General features: G+C 43.1%; 1 protein-coding gene across 3 annotated transcripts in view; it reads right to left on the reverse strand.

The window, feature by feature from the left end:
* Nucleotides 1–16,310, reverse strand: part of LIN9 (lin-9 DREAM MuvB core complex component) — a 49,085-nt gene extending 32,775 nt beyond the window's left edge. Inside the window, exon 1 of one of the 3 annotated variants that reach the window (XM_075925303.1) lies at nt 16,200–16,310. In XM_075925303.1, the coding sequence (XP_075781418.1) occupies nt 16,200–16,257 (58 nt within the window). In that variant the 5' untranslated portion in view covers nt 16,258–16,310. Of the gene's footprint in view, nt 1–15,748; nt 16,095–16,199 lie in introns of those variants that run through there. The other 2 variants (XM_075925304.1, XM_075925302.1) reach the window with 2 other exon arrangements.
* Between the last annotated feature and the right edge of the window lie 3,360 nt (nt 16,311–19,670).

Raw genomic sequence — 19,670 nt, forward strand, 5'->3', positions numbered from 1 at the left:
AGGGATGTGAATGTTTAATTGGTTAAAGGTGAGGCTTTCCACTTAAGGTTAACCGGTGGGGGCTGGGACAGTCCCTCGCCTGCCAGAAGCCAGGGGCTGCTCCAGCCCCGTGGGGGAGGAGCAGACTGCTGTGGACAAGGGCTGCTCTGGCATCTGGAGCAGCCCCTGTCTGCGGCGAACCCTCCGCAGGCAGGGGCTGCTCTGGTGTCCAGTGTAGCCTCTGTCTACAGTGGGCGTGGGCATCACACAAGTAGGGGCTAAACTGGACTAGCTGGAACAGGCTCCCCCATCTGCCCTTTAATCGCTTAACCACTTAAATAATATGTTAAGCGGCTAACAATACATTTAACTGGTTAACCAATTAAACAGGATTTTACATCCCTATTTTCCAGTTTGTCCAGATCATTTTGAAATATGACCTCATCCTTCATATGTAACCCCTCCTAGCTTGGTATCATCTGCAAATCTTATAAGCGTACTCTCTATGCCATCATCTAAATTGTTGACGAAGATATTGAACAGAACCAGTCCCAAAATGGATCCCTGCATAACTCCACTTATTATGCCCTTCCAGCATGACTGTGAACCATGGATAACTACTCTCTGAGAAGGGTTATCCAACTGGTTATGCATCCATCTGAGGTCAAGAAGTTGCAGAATTTCCTCCTTTTGATATAAAGCTGAATAAAGCAGGTTTATAAAATGAAGCAGATGTGATTTAATACCAGTGATTTGGAGGCTTTGAAATATAATGTTCTACCTATACCCATGTGAAACAAATGAGTGCATCTGAAGTTTAAATTAACCATTTTCACAGATGGCCCTACATATTTATTAAAAATAAAATACTTACAAGTACTTGTTTAAACGTCGTTTTGAGGTACGTCTAGTGCTCTAAACTCTCTATTATTTGTAATACCTGAGCCTTTGAAAATAAACTTTTAACAACTGCCGCTCTTCCTTGTTTAGGTAACATGTGCGCACACATGTGTACAAAATCAAAAAAGGGGTATAATCATACAGAGCCAAAACTAAGGTTGTCTGCACCTGGAGCAAGCTACTGAACTCCCCTCCCCGCCCCCCCAAAATGATAAAATTCTTAATTTCTTGTATTAATTTTATTCATTGCATATATATTGACATTGAAAATAGATGATAGTAAAGATATAAATGAAATCATATTTTAACTTTCTAATTTTTAATTTTGTGCCTCTAAATGTACTGTGCCTGGGGCGAGTGCCAGCTCTGTAATCATATTGTTACAGCTCTGTAATCATATAGTACATTATTCAGATGAGTGACAGAAGGATGCAAAGCCTTTCCCTTCTAGGTTGCTATCCTGTTTGAATCCAGCCCTAACCAGCAGTGACTTAGAACTGATTACATTAAAACTTTCAAATATAAATAGTTCAAAGAAAGAGTTAGAAAACCATGGTTATGCTTGTACCGGCATAGATAGAAGCAAAAGTTATTATAATTTGATGGCTGTACAGTAACCACCTTTAGCTAGGTGATGTCATCTCAGTTATTACTTGTATATACTTCAGATGACCATTTCTTCAAACAAACATCACCATCAATACTAACTTTTGGATAACCTCAGTAGAGATACCAAGCCTGCATAGACCTGGAAACTGAACTACGATCTCAGCCAGAACTGGCTGAGAGACATGGAGGGAAGGGAGGAGCCTATGTGCTGCTACCTGTGGTGTATCTATGTGGAGAACGAATAAGACTATCTCACCACCACAAGGAAAAAAGCAATAAAATTCACTGTAGTGGAAAAAAAACAACCAGAAGTTGACAGTACACAACTTTCTTGTTTATGCATTGCATTACAGAAATGCCATCAGAACAGTTCACTGCTCTGGGAACAGCCTGGTTACTTTGTGTCTGTTACTCAAAGTCAGAAGAGAAAGCAATAACTGCATTAAAACAAGTTTTACATAGGCTCTTCAAATACAGTATCTTTTAAAATTATTTGATAGAGGTATGGCTGATCAAAAAATATTTATGTAGAGTCTGCACATTCACAATCAATCAATGTATACATACACCAAATGTTAATAAAATTAATCAACATATTAATAATAGCATGCAAGGGATTGTAATTGCTTTCTTAACAACCATTTACTAATATATTAACAAGAACTGGAACAAAAATTACTTGGCACTACCCCCCCAATATTGTCTTAAATTCTCCTAAATAAAATTACACAATTATAAAAGCGGAACATAGTAAAATTGTACTTATTTTTGTAGCACCTGCCCCCTTGGCAGAAATGCCTCATACTTTATCATAGCACTAAGTGTTTTTTTTCCTGAACTCCCACAGTTTACAGTCAAGATACTACAACTCGGTTGTAAGTATACGTAAGCAGTATTTTACAAATTAGTCCTGCTAGCACTAGCAGCATAAAGAAAAGGGTGTAGCAATCAAACTAAAGAGTAGTTATTTTTCATCTTTTTTCTCAAAAGGCTAAAAACTGATGCAAAATCATCAACCCTTTACCTCAGAGTTCCAAAATTACCAAGGTATAAAAGGAAAACAAATGCATTCATTTAGTAAAATTAGTACAATAATTCCCTGGGAAACAGCCATATTATTCATACAATGCAGTCTTAAATATACAAATCCAATGACTGTTATAACTGAAATACTTTTACTGATACAGATCAGAATCTTTATGGAGGTATAATCATGGCCCTTTATATTCTGTGATTCTTCACTATGGGACTTGCCATTGATTCTACCTCTTGTCACAGAAAATGTGTTCCACATTCTCAGTTTTCATTAAAAAAATTATTCTAGCCCTCCAAGCTGTGAAGCCTTGAAAATATTAAATGAGTATAAACTGCTGAAATGTTGTCTTCCTGAGTCTGCAGACAACTGAACCAACGAATCAGATGTGTGATTTTTTCTATAATAATTTCAATGGGATGTTAAATCTGAAATCTAAATATAATAGTTTGACTACTTCACCTATGATATTTTTAACACAAGGAAATGCCTGTGTTCATCCTACAATTTCAAAATGCCCCCAACCCACATATCTCCAGCCTTTAGGAGTCTGAAGTAGGGATGTTAAATATTGATTAACTAATCGAATAGTCGATGGAATTTCCATTGACTTTTCAATTAGTCAATAAGGACTAGCACATGTTCTGCATTTCAAAGATTGAAACGCTGCATGGAGCCCGGGGCCAGCAGGGAGTACCCAGCTGACCCCAGGCTCCATGCAGGCGCTTCTGCTTTGAAATGTACAAGAGTCCCTCCCTAACCCCAGGCTCCACACAGCATTCCAATCTTTGTATATTTCAAAGAGAAAGTGCTGCTGCTGCTGGCCCCTGGTCCATCCCACAGAGCTGGGGGAAACCAGCTTTTAAGCTGGCTCCCCCCAGCATCTTCCTCTTTCCCCCCAAGGCAGCAAGGGGTGGGAAGAGACTAGTCGACCAATGTGTTGACTAGTCGCTTACATCCCTAGTCTAAAGTGTTTCCTGCCCAGTTGCCCCAGCCCCCTAACAAATTCTAGAATGCAATTAGACATTGCCAAGATAAAAACCTTTGGCATATTAAAAACTGAAAAATGTGAGGACCATGTGTAATAAATTGAATTTATCAGATAAATAATAGGGTTACCAGCAGTCTTTAATGCAACATTTAAACACATTTGTCCACTAAAATGAAACTGCAGCATAATTTTTCATCTCTAGCAAAAACCAGTAATCATGAAGTAGAAGTTTGGTCCATCTTGCTACAGAGACCAAGGTGTTTGACAACTTATTTACAAAACTCACAAGTGTAAATCCTAAAAAAAGCTAACAAAATGTGATATCCCTGAAAATGCACTTGGCTTAATGGGTTATGCAGAAGACCAAAAGCATGGGGGTCCTATATTCTACTCCTAACTGTCATTGACTAGCTAATCTGCTGCACTACTATAGCAATTTACAGCAATAATTTGTAGGTATTGTTACTCCCATTATACAGATTGAGAATATGAAGCTCAGAAAGGTTAAACGAAATCCCCAGCGTTATGCATCAAATCAGTGTCAGAACCAGGACTTCAATGTCCATTTCTTCACCTCCAGTCCCATACTTAATTCACAAAAAAAGTAAAGTTAGTAACACTTAACATACCAGCCAACAAAATCCAAAAGTACACAGAAAATAGTTAAGAAAAAAGCCTCCTGTGTTTTTTGTTATCTTCATATTGCCTATAACCCTGTTAATAACATATTCTAACATTATATGAAGCTTTCACTTTCATTTCCAATAGATATTGAAAAGCAATATATATTCCAACTTCAAACTTGCACTCTAACGCAAAACTTTAATGGTGACCTCAGCACTATAAATAATACCTATATCATATAGACATTATATTAACTTGCCAAATACGTGGAATGTGCAAGTCAGGTGTGCCAATCTATTCACATAATATATACATCAATTGCCAATAAGGTTTGTGGAAGTCTGATGAAGTACAGATACATACTGTTTTTAGTATATGTTGGAGATGGATGTGACAGTCTTATGAAGTGTCAAACTATGTTAATGACAAGGTTGTAGGCAGTATAAAGATGGCAAGGAATACAGGAACATTTCCCTTACTTTCAAACTACTAAGGTTTTGGATGGAGGGCGTGAGTCCTGATGCAACTTTATCTGTCCACTAAAAGTAGTTTTTATTTGTGGTAGTTTCCTAGGTTTTTTTTTAAAAAACACTGAGTGTACTTCTACACAGCAGCATTATTTTGGAATAAATAACTTAGTGCGCATCTACACTACAAGCCTTTATTCCGAAATAATGTCAAACTGGAGGATTCTTATTTCGACTGATGGTAACCCTCATTTCACAAGGAAATAGGAAAGCCGAAGAAAGAGTATTCTCCCTTCAACTTCCTACTGTATAGACAGCACCAAAAGCCAAATTAAGCTATTTCAACTTACACTACACAATTGACATAGCTGAAGTTGTGTATCTTAATTCAATCTTAGCCCTGCCGTGTAGACATACCTACAGTAGATAGCACCTACGGGTCAGGGAGAAGGAGAGTCGTGACCACTGCATAGCCCTTCCTATCTGTAATTACCATTCTGAGGGTGCAAGAGGCTGTAACAAGACTTAGGAAAGATCTCATAGACTCATAGACTTTAAGGTCAGAAGGGACCATTATGATCATCTAGTCTGACCCCCTGCACAGTGCAGGCCACAAAATCTCACCCACCCCTCCTAGAATAATCCTCTCACCTATATCTCAGATATTGAAGCCTTCAAATACTTTGAAGACCCCAAGATGCAGAGAATCCTCTAGCTGTGATCTGTACCCCATGCTACAGAGGAAGGCGAAAAACCTCCAGGGCCTCTGCCAATCTACCCTGGAGGAAAATTCCTTCCTGACCCCAAATATGGCGATCAGCTAAACCCTGAGCATGTGGGCAAGACTCATCAGCCAGACACCCAGAAAGTTCTCTATAGTAACTCCTATCATCCCTCCATTGACCTATTTCCCACTGATAATGAATGGTCAATTAGTTACCAAGATCATGTTATCTCATCAAACCATCCCCTTCATAAACCCATCTAGTTTAATCTTGAAACCAGATAGATCTTTTGCCCCCACTACTTCCCTTGGAAGGCCGTTCCAGAACTTCACTCCTCTAATGGTTAGAAACCTTCGTCTAATCTCAAGTCTAAACTTCCTACTAGCCAGCTTATATCCATTTGTTCTTGTGTCCACATTGGTATTAAACTTAAATAATTCCTCTCCCTCCCTGGTATTTATCCCTCTAATATATTTAAAAAGTGCAATCATGTCCCCCCTCAGCCTTCTTTTGGTTAAAGTAAACAAGCCAAGCTCCTTGAGTCTCCTTTCATAAGACAGGTTTTCCATTCCTCGGATCATCCTAATGGCCCTTCTTTGTCCCTGTTCCAGTTTGAATTCATCCTTCTTAAACATGGGAGACCAGAACTGCACACAGTATTCCAAATGGGGTCTCACCAATGCCTTGTATAATGGGACTAACACCTCCTTATCCCTACTGGAAATACCTCGCCTAATACATCCCAAGATCGTATTAGCCTTTTTCACAGCCATGTCACAATGGCGGCTCATAGTCATTCTATAATCAACCAGGACTCAGAGGTCCTTCTCCTCCTCCGTTACTTCCAACTGATGTGTCCCCAGCTTATAACTAAAATTCTTGTTATTAATCCCTAAATGCATAACCTTACACTTCTCACTATTAAATTTCATCCTATTGCTATCACTCCAATTTACAAGATCATCCAGATCTTCCTGTATGATATCCCAATCCTTTTCTGAATTGGCAATAGCTCCCAACTTTGTGTCATCTGCAAATTTTATTAGGACACTTCCACTTTTGGTGCCAAGATCAGCAATAAAAAGATTAAATAAAATTGGCCCCAAAACTGATCCCTGAGGAACTCCGCTGGTAACCTTCCTCCAACCTGACAGTTTACCTTTCCGTATGACCCGCTGTAGTCTCCCCTTTAACCAGTTGCTTATCCACCTCTCAACTTTCATATTAATCCCTATCTTTTCCAATTTAACCAATAATTCCCCATGTGATACTGTATCAAATGCCTTACTAAAGTCGAGGTAGATTAGATCCACTGCATTTCCATTATCTAAGAAATCTGTTACTTTCTCAAAAAAGGAGATCAGGTTGGTTTGGCACGATCTACCTTTTGTAAAACCATGTTGTAATTTGTCCCAATTGCCATTAGCCTCAATGTGTCTAACTACTTTCTCCTTCAAAATTTTTTCCAGGATCTTACATGCTACAGATGTCAAACTAACAGGTCTATAGTTACCCGGGTCGCTTTTTTTCCCTTTCTTAAAAATCGGAACTATATTAGCAATTCTCCAGTCAAATGGTACAACCCCTGAGTTTAGAGATTTATTAAAAAATTTTGCTAATGGACTTGCAAGTTCATGTGCCAGTTCCTTTAATATTCTTGGATGAAGACCATCTGGGCCCCCCGATTTACTCCCATTAAGCTGTTCAAGTTTGGCTTTCACCTCGGATATGGTAATATCTACCTCCTTATCCTCAGTCCCATTTGTTAACTTACCATTATCCCTAACATCTTCATTAGCCTCATTAAAGACTGAAGCAAAGTATTTGTTCAAATATTGGGCCATTCCTAGATTATCCTTAACCTCCACTCCATCCTTAGTAATTAGTGGTCCTACTTCTTCTTTTTTTGTTTTTTTCCTATTTATATGGCTATAAAATCTTTTACTATTGGTTTTAATTCCCTTTGCAAGGTCCAACTCTACCTGACTTTTAGCCTCTCTCACTTTATCCCTACATGCTCTAACCTCAATAAGGTAGCTTTCTTTACTGATCCCTCCCATTTTCCACTTCTTATATGCTTTCTGCTTTTTCTTAATCACCTCTCTGAGATGCTTGCTCATCCAGCTTGGTCTAACACACCTGCCTATAAATTTTTTCCCTTTTCTAGGGATACAGGCTTCTGACAGCTTCTGCAACTTTAACTTAACATAATTCCAGGCCTCCTCCACTTTAAGATCCATAATTTCTTTAGTCCAATCAACTTCCCTAACGAATTTCCTTAATTTACTAAAGTTAGCCCTTTTGAAATCAAAAACCCTAGTCTCAGATTTATTTTTGTTTATCCTTCCATTTAATTTAAACTGAATTAGCTCATGATCACTCGAGCCAAGGTTGTCTCCTACAACCATTTCATCTATGAGGTCCTCGCTACTCACCAAAACCAAATCTAAAATAGCATCCCCTCTTGTTGGTTCAGCAACTACTTGATGAAGGAATTCATCAGCTATCACATCTAGGAAAATCTGAGCCCTATTACTATTACTAGCACTTGTTCTCCAGTCTATATCTGGAAAGTTGAAATCTCCCATAATTACACAGTCTCCATGAGTATTTACTTCATTAAAAACATTAAAGAGGTCTCTATCCATATCCAAAGTGGATCCTGGTGGTCTATAACACACCCCAAGCACTATCCCAGGGGAGGATCTGATAGTTTTCTTCCCCAATGTGATTTTTGCCCAAACGGACTCTGTCTTCTCCATTCCATCACTTTTTATTTCTTTACAATCTACCTCATCTTTGATATACAATGCGACTCCACCACCTTTACCCTTATTTCTGTCTTTCCTAAACAGCACATACCCTTCAATACCTGTACTTCAGTCATGCCTAGTATTCCACCATGTTTCTGTTATTCCTATAATATCTGGTTTCACTTCCTGGACCAATAGCTCTAGTTCCTCCTTTTTGTTACCTAGGCTCCTCGCATTGGTGTACAAACATCTTAATTTTTGCTGTTTGGCCTCATTCACATTCTTTACCCAATTTGGCACAGATGTTATACCTCCAATATGACCTATTAGACTAGTATCCACCCCACCCTTCCTCATGTTCATTCTCCTACCCCCAGCTATATCCTTTCTTACTTCGTTTTCCTCCCTCTCAGTGTTAAAATCTGGCGTAGCGATTACCTTGGCATCTCCCAACCATCTCCCTCAAATTCCTAGTTTAAAGCTCTCTTAATAAGTTGAGCCAACCTCCATCCTAGAAGTCTATTTCCCTCCCTACTTAGGTGAAGTCCATCTCTAGAGAACAGTCCTCTGTCCATAAATGCCTCCCAGTGACCATACATCCCAAAGCCCTCCTTATAGCACCACTGCCTAAGCCATCTATTGATCATCATAATCCTGTCACATCTTTGTTGCCCTTCTCTAGGAACAGGCAGAATTCCACTAAAGATCACCTGAGCCTCAATTTCCTTGAGCATCCTCCCCAGCCTAGCATAGTCTCCCTTAATTCGTTCCAGCGAGAATCTAGCCGTATCATTTGTTCCTACATGAAGGATGATCAATGGATTCCTTCCTGCTCCCTTAATAATTCTCTTCAACCTCAGTTCCACATCTCGTATCTTAGCACCTGGCAGACAGCACACCCTTCTATTCTCTGGATCAGCTCTGGTTACAGGCCTATCTATTCTTTTCAATAAGGAGATCTATCCTTCTCTTATAATAAATGCCTCCCAGTGACCATACATCCCAAAGCCCTCCTTATAGCACCACTGCCTAAGCCATCTATTGATCATCATAATCCTGTCACATCTTTGTTGCCCTTCTCTAGGAACAGGCAGAATTCCACTAAAGATCACCTGAGCCTCAATTTCCTTGAGCATCCTCCCCAGCCTAGCATAGTCTCCCTTAATTCGTTCCAGCGAGAATCTAGCCGTATCATTTGTTCCTACATGAAGGATGATCAATGGATTCCTTCCTGCTCCCTTAATAATTCTCTTCAACCTCAGTTCCACATCTCGTATCTTAGCACCTGGCAGACAGCACACCCTTCTATTCTCTGGATCAGCTCTGGTTACAGGCCTATCTATTCTTTTCAATAAGGAGATCTATCCTTCTCTTATAATCATTTTACTTCTGTTAAAAAGTAAGTATACCAAGGGCAACCCTCCATATTTTATTTAGTAGTGGCCATAAAACCAAACAGCTGGAATGAATTTCTATGAAGGTGTTTGTACCAATACATACTCCCTGAAACACACTTTAGCCTCTCATGGACTTCTGGAAATTAGATAAATTCAGGAGCTGCTGCAGAAACTGGTCTGCCTCCTGTACTTCTCCCTCACTTGTCCCCAGCCCTAACACTATAAAAGCATAATTCTCCATCTTCTAACCTGCTCATATATGACAGCTACCACTTTGGCTGACATCAGAGATTAACCAAAAACTTCCAGAGCTAAAAGCATGAGTTTTCACAGCTTGTGCTAAAGGAGCCATGCTTTCAAGTTGAGAGCTGTCACTGGTTCTCATCCCATGTGAATTACATACAAAGGGGAAGGGTGTCTCTCTCTCTCTCTCTCTCTCTCTCTCTCTCTCTCTCTCTCACACACACACACACACACACACACACACACACACACACACACACACACACACACACACACACACACACACACACACACACACAAATCAATAATGATAATACTTATATCAAAAGATTTCTGGGTCATTCAAAAGTGTCAGGAAGTTTGGATTTGGCCCACAGTCCACTTATCTCTGAACCCTGGGTTACATGAACAGAATATGTGATAAAATTACCGAAATTAAGTGGAGTGCAGGATCTGGTCCAAGAGGTAAATATAACTGGACTGCTTGGAAATAGTGACCATAATGTAATAAAATGTAACATCCCCGTGGTGGGAAAAACATTGTGGCATTTAATTTCAGAAAGGGGAACTACACAAAAATGAAGAGGTTAGTTAAACAAAAATTAAAAGGTACAGTGACAAAATTAAAATCCTTGCAAGCTGCATGGAAACTTTTCAAAGACACCATAATAGAAGCTCAATTTCAATGTATACCCCTAATTAAAAAAAACACAGTAAGAGAACCAAAAAAGTGCATTCATGGTTTAACAACCAAGTAAAAGAAGCAGTGAGCGATAAAAAGACATCTTTTAAAAAGTGGAAATCAAATCCCAATGAGGAAAATAGAAAGGAGCATAAATTCTGTCAAATTAAGAAAATATAAGAAGAAAAGCCAAAGAGGATTTTGAAGAACAGCTAGCCAAAAACTCAAAAAGTAATAGCAAAATGTTTTTAAGTACATCAGAAGCAGGAAGCCTGCTAAGCAACCAGTGGAGACCTTGGATGAACGAGATACGAAAGGAGCACTCAAAGATGTTAAAGACATTGTGGAGAAGCTTGATGAATTCTTTGCTTCAGTCTTCACAGCTGAGGATGTTAGAGAGATTCCCAAAGCTGAGCCATTCTTTTTAGGTGACAAATCTGAGGAATTGTCCCAAATTGAGCTGTCATTAGAGAAGGTTTTGGAACAAACTGGTAAGCTTAACAGTAACAAGTCACTGGGACTAGATGACACTCACCCAAGAGTTCCAAAATAACTAAAATGTGAAATTGCGGAACTATTAACTGCGGTTAATAACCTATCCTTTATATCAGCTTCCGTACCTAATGATTGGAAGATAGCTAACGTGATGCCAATATTTAAAAAAGGGCTCTAGAGGTGATCCTGGCAATTACATACAGGCAAGTCAAACGTCAGTACCAAGCAAATTAGTTGAAACTATAGTAAATAATAAAATTGTCAGACACATGGATGGGCATGGTTTGTTGGGGAAAGCTCAACGTGGTTTCTGTGAAGGGAAATTATGCCTTACTAATCTGTTAGAATTCTTTGAGGGGGGTTAACAAACATGTGGACAAGGGGGATCCAGTAGTAGAGTATACTTAGATTTGCAGACAGCCTTTGTCAAGGTCCCTCAACAAGGGACAAGGCTTTTAGTAAAGTATGTTGTCATGGGATAAGAAGCAAGGTCCTTTCATGGACTGATAACTAGTTAAGAGACAGGAAACAAAAGGTAGGAATAAATGGCAAGTTTTCAGAATGGAGAGAAGTAACTAGTGGTGTCTCCCAAGCGTCTGTCCTGGGACTAATAATACTGAACTTATTTGCAGATACCAAACTGCTCAAGATAGTTAAGACCAAAGCAGACTGTGAAGAGCTTCAAAAGTATCTCACAAAACTAGGTGATTGGGCAACAAAATGACAAATGAAATTTAATGTTGATAAATGTAAAGCAATACACATCGGAAATAATAATCCCAACTATATATACACAACATGATGGGGACTAATTTGGCTACAACTACTCAAGAGAGAGATCCTGGAGTCATTGTGGATAGTTCTCTGAAAACATCCACTCAGTGTGCAGCGGCAGTCAAAAAGCAAATAGAATATTAGGGAATTATTTTAAAAGGGATAGAGAAAAAGAGAATATCTTATTACCTTTATATAAAACCATGGTACGCCCACATCTTGAATAGTGCATACAGATGTGGTCGCCTCATCTCAAGAAAGATATATCGGCATTGGAAAAGGTTCAGAAAAGGGCAATAAAAATGATTAGGGGTTTGGAACAGGTCCCATATGAAGAGAGATTAAAAAGACTGGGACTATTCTGCTTACAAAAGAGGAGGCTGGGGGAGGGGGGATATGATAGTGGACTATAAAATCACAATTGGTGAGGAAAAAGTGAGTAAGGAAAAGTTATTTAACTTATTCCCACAACATAAGAACTAGGGGTCAACAAGTGAAATTAATAGGCAGCAGATTTAAAACAAAGGAAAGGAAGTTTTTCTTCACACAGTACAGAGTCAACCTGTGGAACTCCTTGCCAGAGGATGTTGTGAAGACTGGGACTTTAACAGGACTCAAAAAAGAGCTAGATAAATCCATGGAGGTTAGGTCCATCAATGGCTATTAGCTAGGATGGATAGAAATGGTGTCCCTAGCCTCTGTTTCGCTGAAAATGGATGATAGGACAGGGATCGCGTGATGATTATCTGTTCTGTTCACTCCCTCTGGGGCATCTGGTATTTGCCACTGTCAGCAGATAGGATACTGGGCTAGATGGACCATTGGTCTGACCCAATATGGCTGTTCTTATGTATTTTGGCAATTTACACTCTAATTTACAGATTATCATAATTCTTAATCAGTTTTAAAGAGGTCTTTGTACTGTGTGAATAATATACAACTATGCCATCTAGGGATGTTAAATCGCATTTAATCAGCTAACAGAGTAGTCAATTAGTTGATGGGGGGTGGGAGAGGACTGCAGAGCCGCAACAGAGCTAGCTCCTAGAGCAGGAGCTAACCCTGTTGCAGTTCTGCCCTTTAAATGTATTAAGAGTCCCCAGACTCTTAAAAGATTTTAAAAGGCAGAGGCGTAGCAGGTGGACCGGATGTGAGCTGGGAATCAGCTGATTCCCGGCTTGCGTTTGGTCCCAGACGCTGCACCTCTGCTTTTTAAATGTATTAAGAGCTACTAGTCTCTTAATACATTTAAAAGGCAGAGGAGCAGTAGGGGGAGACCAGACACGAGCTGGGAATCAGCATATTTCCAGCTTTTATGATTGCTGCCTCTCTTTAATAGAGGCAAGAGAGAAGGGGAAAGTGACTAGTCGAGTCACTACTCAACCACCCGATAATCATACGCATATCAGATAGTCGATTAGTTGCTTACATCCCTAATGCCATCCTTACAAAGGTGAGCAGCAGCATTCAAATGCCTTGACCTTGTGATCCTCAGCTCAGAACTTTAATATTTCAGATACTGGAGTAATTACCAAATGGCAGAGGAGTGTGATTTATATTAGTTAGAAATAGGATAAGCAAAGTTGGAAAAGTCAATCAGGAAGGTATGTGGTGTAGCAGATAATGACTTAAGTTTGCCAAGTTGGAGGTGTGTGTTCCATTCCTGACTGCCTATAGTAACCTTCATAAGATGTATCTTTTCAGATAGGGGAACTAGACTTTGAACAGCATATTAAAGGTGAGATTATATATTTTTACAGTTGCCTAATATTTTTATATTGTTTTCTATCCCATGGGTTCTCAATCTGAAGGTCACGAACATCCATCTTTTCTTCTGGCTTAAAGGGAGGAGGGTCCCATACTTTTTCTGTTGTAACAAAAGACCCCAGTAAGGGAAAGACTGAAAATCATTGCTCTACCTTTGTAATCCAATCTAAGTTTTTGCTTATTTAGTTGAGCATCAAGCAGTTTATCAGGCTGTTCTAAATGAAACCATTTAGGTTTTTCCTTGTTATTGTTACAGTTCATTTAGAATCCATTAGTTCAAATGGTTATTTTGAATGTACATTCCTTGTACTTGTGACAATCAGCTAGCTTGTTGCCCAATGCTTCTTTGCCATTGCTATTCTCCCAGACTACGTCTACATTGGCAAGATTTTGCACAAATACTTTTAATGAAAGTTTTTCCGTTAAAGTATTTGCGCAAGAGAGCGTCTACATTGGCATGTGCTTTTGCGCAAGAGATGTGCTTTTGTGCAAAAGCATCCATGCCAGTGTAGACGCTCTCTTGCGCAAGAAAACTCCGATGGCCATTTTAGCAATTGGGCTTCCTTGTGCAAGAAATTCATGTTGCCTGTCTACACTGGCCTCTTGCGCAAGAACACTTGTGCAAGAGGGCTTATTCCTGAGTGGGAGCGTCATAGTTCTTGCACAAGAAGCACTGATTTCTTACATTAGAACATCAGTGTTCTTGCATAAGAACTCCTCGTCAGTGTAGACAGGCAGCATGTTTTTGTGCAGCAAAATCATGCCAATGTAGACACAGCCCAACTGCTTTCTGCTTCTGATATAAAGAATTTCTTGTTTATATATTTGATTTGCATTTCAAATTCTCACATAGCCCTCAGTTTAAATTTTATACTTCATGTGCTCTATCATATGCTCCTTTTTAATGGATAAACTTTGTAGAGACTTAATATGTTTTAGCTGGAATAAACTATTGTGTATTTTAAATTAGCCCTATCATTTTTTTCTGTGCCTTGCTGCGTTAGTGTTAATTTGTACATTTATGTATGGTATGCATGTCTATATAGCTTGCATTACTCCTACGAAAGAGTAATGCAATGAATGAATGAATCTATTTTTCTGTATCTGTAGTTTTGTTTGGCCACAGTATGTATCTGCAGCAGTGCTGTAACCACATTGGGCCCAGGATATAGAGAGACAGGATGGGAAGAGGAAGGTAATACCGTTCATTTTCATTGATTTGAAACACAAGATTTTGAGCTAACATGGCAGTCTTCTGCACAGTAACAGAGCTCTTCTTTCCAACACAAGTTAGTACAATAAAATATATTATCTAAGTGACATTACCTCCCATACACATGATCTACTCAGTCAGACTTGCTGGGTATCAACCTTCTTGTACGTTCATTTATGTGTCTGCATACAGTGCATGCTTGTGTCTTTGTATATAGACTGTGGGTCTTCATAGCACCTTTATTGTGTTTAGTTTGCATCTATCCCCTAGATCCAGTGTCTGTTCCCGAGTAGCATGTGTATCCTCATTCTTGGATGCCCCTGGATGCAATTTGCATGTCTCAATGACCTCCATTTCTCTGGTGCCTCTGTCAGACAGCATTTAGAGTATGTTTGTGTGTCCACCCCCGAAATTCCCTGGAGCATTTTAGTGTTCTCCACCCCCCAGCACAGTATGCATGTTATGTCCCACCCGTAAGCCTGCTCGGGGCGCAGGGCACTACCCTGTGTAACCCTCTCCCCCAGAGCATTAGTTCCTCCTCATGGACAGGGCACAGCACTAACCTGTACCTCTCCCCCCTGTATTAATGGCACGTCCTATGCAGGGCACTCCCTGTGCCCGCTTTCCCCTGCGCTGCAATGTTTGAGGGCCCACCCGCAGTGCAGCGCACCCCCATGCGCCGGGGCAGGATCGGTGCTCGCAGCTGTACGGCGCCTCCCTATCTCTGTTGACAGGCAGCGCCCTGGCCCGAGTGCGGGCCCGTCCCTGGCCCGGGTGCGGCCGTGGCCCCGGCCTGTCAGGCTGCGCCGAACTCGGGGTGCAAGTCCCCTCCCGGCGCCACCCGCCGTGGGGAACCCGCGGGTCTCCGGGCCCGGCTCCGGGGCGGCCCCTCCGCCTGCGCGGGGTAGGGGGTGGCGGGACGTGGGGGGGGGCGGCTCCAGAGGAAGAGGAGGAGACTCGGGTCCGGCCCCGCGCAGCGCCCGCCGCGGCCAGGCCGGACGCGGGGAAGGCAGCCCGGCGGGGGACGAGCTGGTCCCCGACGCTGCGGGGCGCCGCGGGCAGGGGGCGCCGGCCGGGGGCGCGGGGCGCTACTCACTCTCGTCGGGCAGCTGATCCAGCTCCGCCATCTTGAACGAGCCGCGCCGCTTTTTCAAAGGCTGCCTGGCGCGGTGCATTGTGGGGAGGGGTCTGGGCCGTGCGCGAGGCGGCGCTGGCGAACCCGGCTCGCGCTGCTGCCGCCGCCCGGGCTGCTCGAACGCTGCGAGGAGCGCTCGTGCTGCTGGCCGGGATGCAGCAGCGGCGGAGGCGGCGCGCGGGGACACAAAAGGGCTGGGAGGGGCTCGAGGAGCAGCGGAGACAGCTACGGCAGCCCCGGGGGGCTCCTGCTTCCCGGCAGCGAGCAGCGGTCTCAGCCTGAGCGCGCCACCGCAACTGCAGGGCTCCTCTCAGCCCGCGGTATTTGCATGCACCGTCCTTCTCCCTCGCTTCGCAATTTGCTGGGGTCTGTGCCTCACCCCCGCGCGCCGTTTGCTGTAGAGGGAGGCTACCTGGGAGCAGGAGCCGGTTTTCATACTGTTCCCGCAAAGGAGCCACTGTGCTGACCATCCTACTTGTGCTCTAGCTTTGTAAACAAGGAATTCTACCTCCTCTCCCAACTCCTCCCCCCCCCCCCAGCCTGGCCGCCTCCCCTTGGCTGAGGGAGCCGTTGCCGTGAGGCTGCCCACTGATGCAAAACACGCAATTGTTGGTGGTTTGCTCAATAATACCCTCAAGTGTCCTGCTCCGCGATGCAGCACTTCAGGCGCAACTGCATCGATTTCATAGAATACTGGAAAGGATCTGGCAAGGTCAAAAAGAAACATTTAATTGTCAGAAAGTGAGAGTAGCCATAAAGGAGCCCCTAAGGCAGTGGGTCTTAAACTTTTTGGCGATGGACCACCTGGCTTACTGCAAACCTTTTCATAGATCACCAGTTGCTAATGGAAACTCACTGTTAATTACATAATTACACCCAAGCCATTTTCGTAGTGCTGCAACTAGGGAGAACAGTTGTTTAAATTATTAAACAGATTAAGCATTTTAACTTTCTCATGTTAGTTTATCAAGCTTCATTTTACATAAAGTAACATTAATTTATGTCCAACACAAGAGGTTCCCATATTTTATTTATGGTAGCGGTGGGGAACCTTTTTTGGGTTAGGGGCCACTGACCCATAGAAAAATCAGTTAAGGGACCACACAGGAGAAGCAAAAAAACTCCAAAACCCCAACCCTCACTGATGTGACCCCCCAAATGAGACACCTCATTCTTCTGGACTCCAACCCCAAAGAGTGAAGGGGACAATGAGGACTAAGGTTTAGGATTTCCCATAGACCAGGTTTACTTTTCTGGGGTTCCAGAATTAGTGGATTTTGTGGACCCTCTTAGGCGCTGGGGTGGTGACAAAAATGAGGGCTGCCAGTGAGTGGGATAGGGATGCAGGATCTAGGCATGAGGAGGTGAGGAGGACAGGGTGCGGAAGGGAGTTCGGCAGCAGGAGAATGTGGGGGCTCGAGAGAGAGAGTTTGGAGATCGGTGGGGAAGTTATGCAGAAAAGGTGAGGGTGAGAATGCAGCCAACTAGCTGCTCAACAAAACCTTTGTGGCTGCTTAAGTGTGCTCCCATATACGGAAGGGAAATGAACACTGGTGTCTTTCTGGGTTATGATGGAGATTTGTGGTTCTTATGGCAATTATAAGACTCTGAAACTAAGTAAAAGAAGAACATTGATTCACTTTTATATGTAGATGCTGAAGTGGCTATTTATCTTAAAAATCCTAAGCCAACGAGTATTCAATATCATGGAGGGGAGAGATCTCCCTGGCTACGTCTAGACTGGCATTATTTTCCGCAAATGCTTTTCCGCAAATGCACTTTTTACGGAAAAGAGTCCGTGCCAATCTAGATGCGGTTTTGCGCAAGAAAGCCCCAATCGCCATTTTCGCGATCAGGACTTTTTTGCACAAAACAATACCGCGTTGTCTACACTGGCCCTCTTGCGCAAAAGCATTTGCACAAGAGGGCTTTTGCCCGAACGGGCGCAGCATAGTATTTCCACAAGAACACTGACAATCTTACATGAGATAGTCAGTGTTCTTGCGGAAATTCAAGCGGCCAGTGTAGACAGCTGGCAAGTTTTTCCACAAAAGCAGCTTGCCAGTCTAGACATGGCCCCTCAGTTTGACTTGTTTTCTGGCAATCCCAATGAAGTGTTGCCAGTAACTGAGGGGTTAAAACGGGCTGGAAAAGCAATGAGCCCCAGACAGACACAGCTCAGAGCCCTGGTGGAAATAACGAATGAAGGTCTGAGCTGCCAGCAGAAATATGCACTGGCATTAAAAGAAGATAGTCTGCTGGAGACCTGAAGGGGAGCAAATGTCCCAGATCTAATGCCAAGGGGTGCTATAAAATATTATTGAACAATGTACAGACCTGCCAGTTTTCCAGCAATGCCTGCAAATAGGCTGAAATTCTCATTCACACAGAATAAGGTGCAAAGATCATGCTGTGATGGAAGGGGAAGAGGGAGGCAAAGTGGAGAGCAAAGGAAAGTGCAGTTTCTGTAAAGGGAAATTATATCCCCCCCACGTCTTCCCTCTGCTCTAGCCTCACCCCCCTCAGCTCCTTGATCCCCACCCAGCCTGATCCCCTGCATCACCCCCCCCCCCCCGTGCAACCCCTGCCTCCTCTGAACCTTCCCCTACATCCTCCTTCACCCCATCCTGGCCCCACATCCCTGTGCCCCCAGCACACACAACAGCAGGGTAGCAGCACTGGGACTTGCAGCCCCCCAGGAGCAGCAGTGGGGCAAGGAGGGCTGGGGGAGGGGGGAACGGAGTCACTTCCCTGCCTGGCCCAGCCCTTTGTCCAGAGCTTGCCTCTCACCTGTAGGCTGCCACTCCAGGGGTGGGGTGGGGTGGGCAGAGCCTGGGGCTGGCTCCAGCCCAGCCAGGCAGAGCAGGGCACTGGAGGAGGGGTTCCCCACCCCCGCACACACCTCATGGGGAGCAGCTTGGTGCAGCCTAGGCTGGGCAGGGGCAGCCCCAGGGACACAGAGCTCAGCACAAGGTCATGTCGCCCACTCCACTTGCCAGGCTACTCTGACCCCTACGCCATGCAATGCCTGCACCTCCTTCATGCCCTTGCATTGTCCCAGTGGGAAGCCGGAGTTCATGCTTCAGCCTGCAGCTGCACAGTAACCACAAGATTTGAGCCACAATGTGGGCACCCTGCTGGGTGGGGATGGGGAGGCTGTGCTCAAGCCGCAGACTACCCGGGAGATGGCAGCAGACCCCTAACAGTCCACGGACTGCACTTTAAGAACCACTGCTCGCGGGACTACTATACACCTCTGCATTGACTCTGCATGCTGGTATTGATGTGTGTAAGTCTAGGACCTGGTCCCACCTTTTCTTGGGGGGTTCTGAAGAGCTTTAGCTATCCTTCTCACTTGCTCTTGAAACTGATGATAGTCATCTGGTGGGACGGGCAATGTTAAAGAAACAGCCACATCTAGGTACCCTAACGGGAAGTTCCTGAGGCCCCTTGGCACCACACTGGTGCATGCATTGTCTGATCCAGGTGCCAAGGGTAGACTGGATGAAGAATGAAGTGATAAAACAGTCTTCCCGTTCTAAGACCATTTCAAAGGCAATTAGTGAAGCTATAAGCTCTAATATGGCCAACTTGGTTGCTCTTGCTGCTGTAGTACAAGTACTAAAGAAACTGGAAAGCTCTGTAGTAATGTCTCCAAACTGGAAGTAGCGGATTACATCGTATCTGAATTCTCAGACTCAGCAGAACTGGGCGCTACACAGTGATGCTGACAGAGCTGTGGGAACAGAGTGCACTACCAGTAGATGGTAGATCTAATGCAGGAGATGGGGACCTCTGAGCAGGTGGTCACACAAGCTCACTTATTCCAAGGTAAACAGTTTGAGAGGTCTGGGAACACTTCCAAGTCTTCCAGGAGTCGGTG

This window comes from Pelodiscus sinensis, chromosome 3 (assembly GCF_049634645.1).
Source record: "Pelodiscus sinensis isolate JC-2024 chromosome 3, ASM4963464v1, whole genome shotgun sequence".
Classification (NCBI taxonomy): domain Eukaryota; kingdom Metazoa; phylum Chordata; order Testudines; family Trionychidae; genus Pelodiscus; species Pelodiscus sinensis.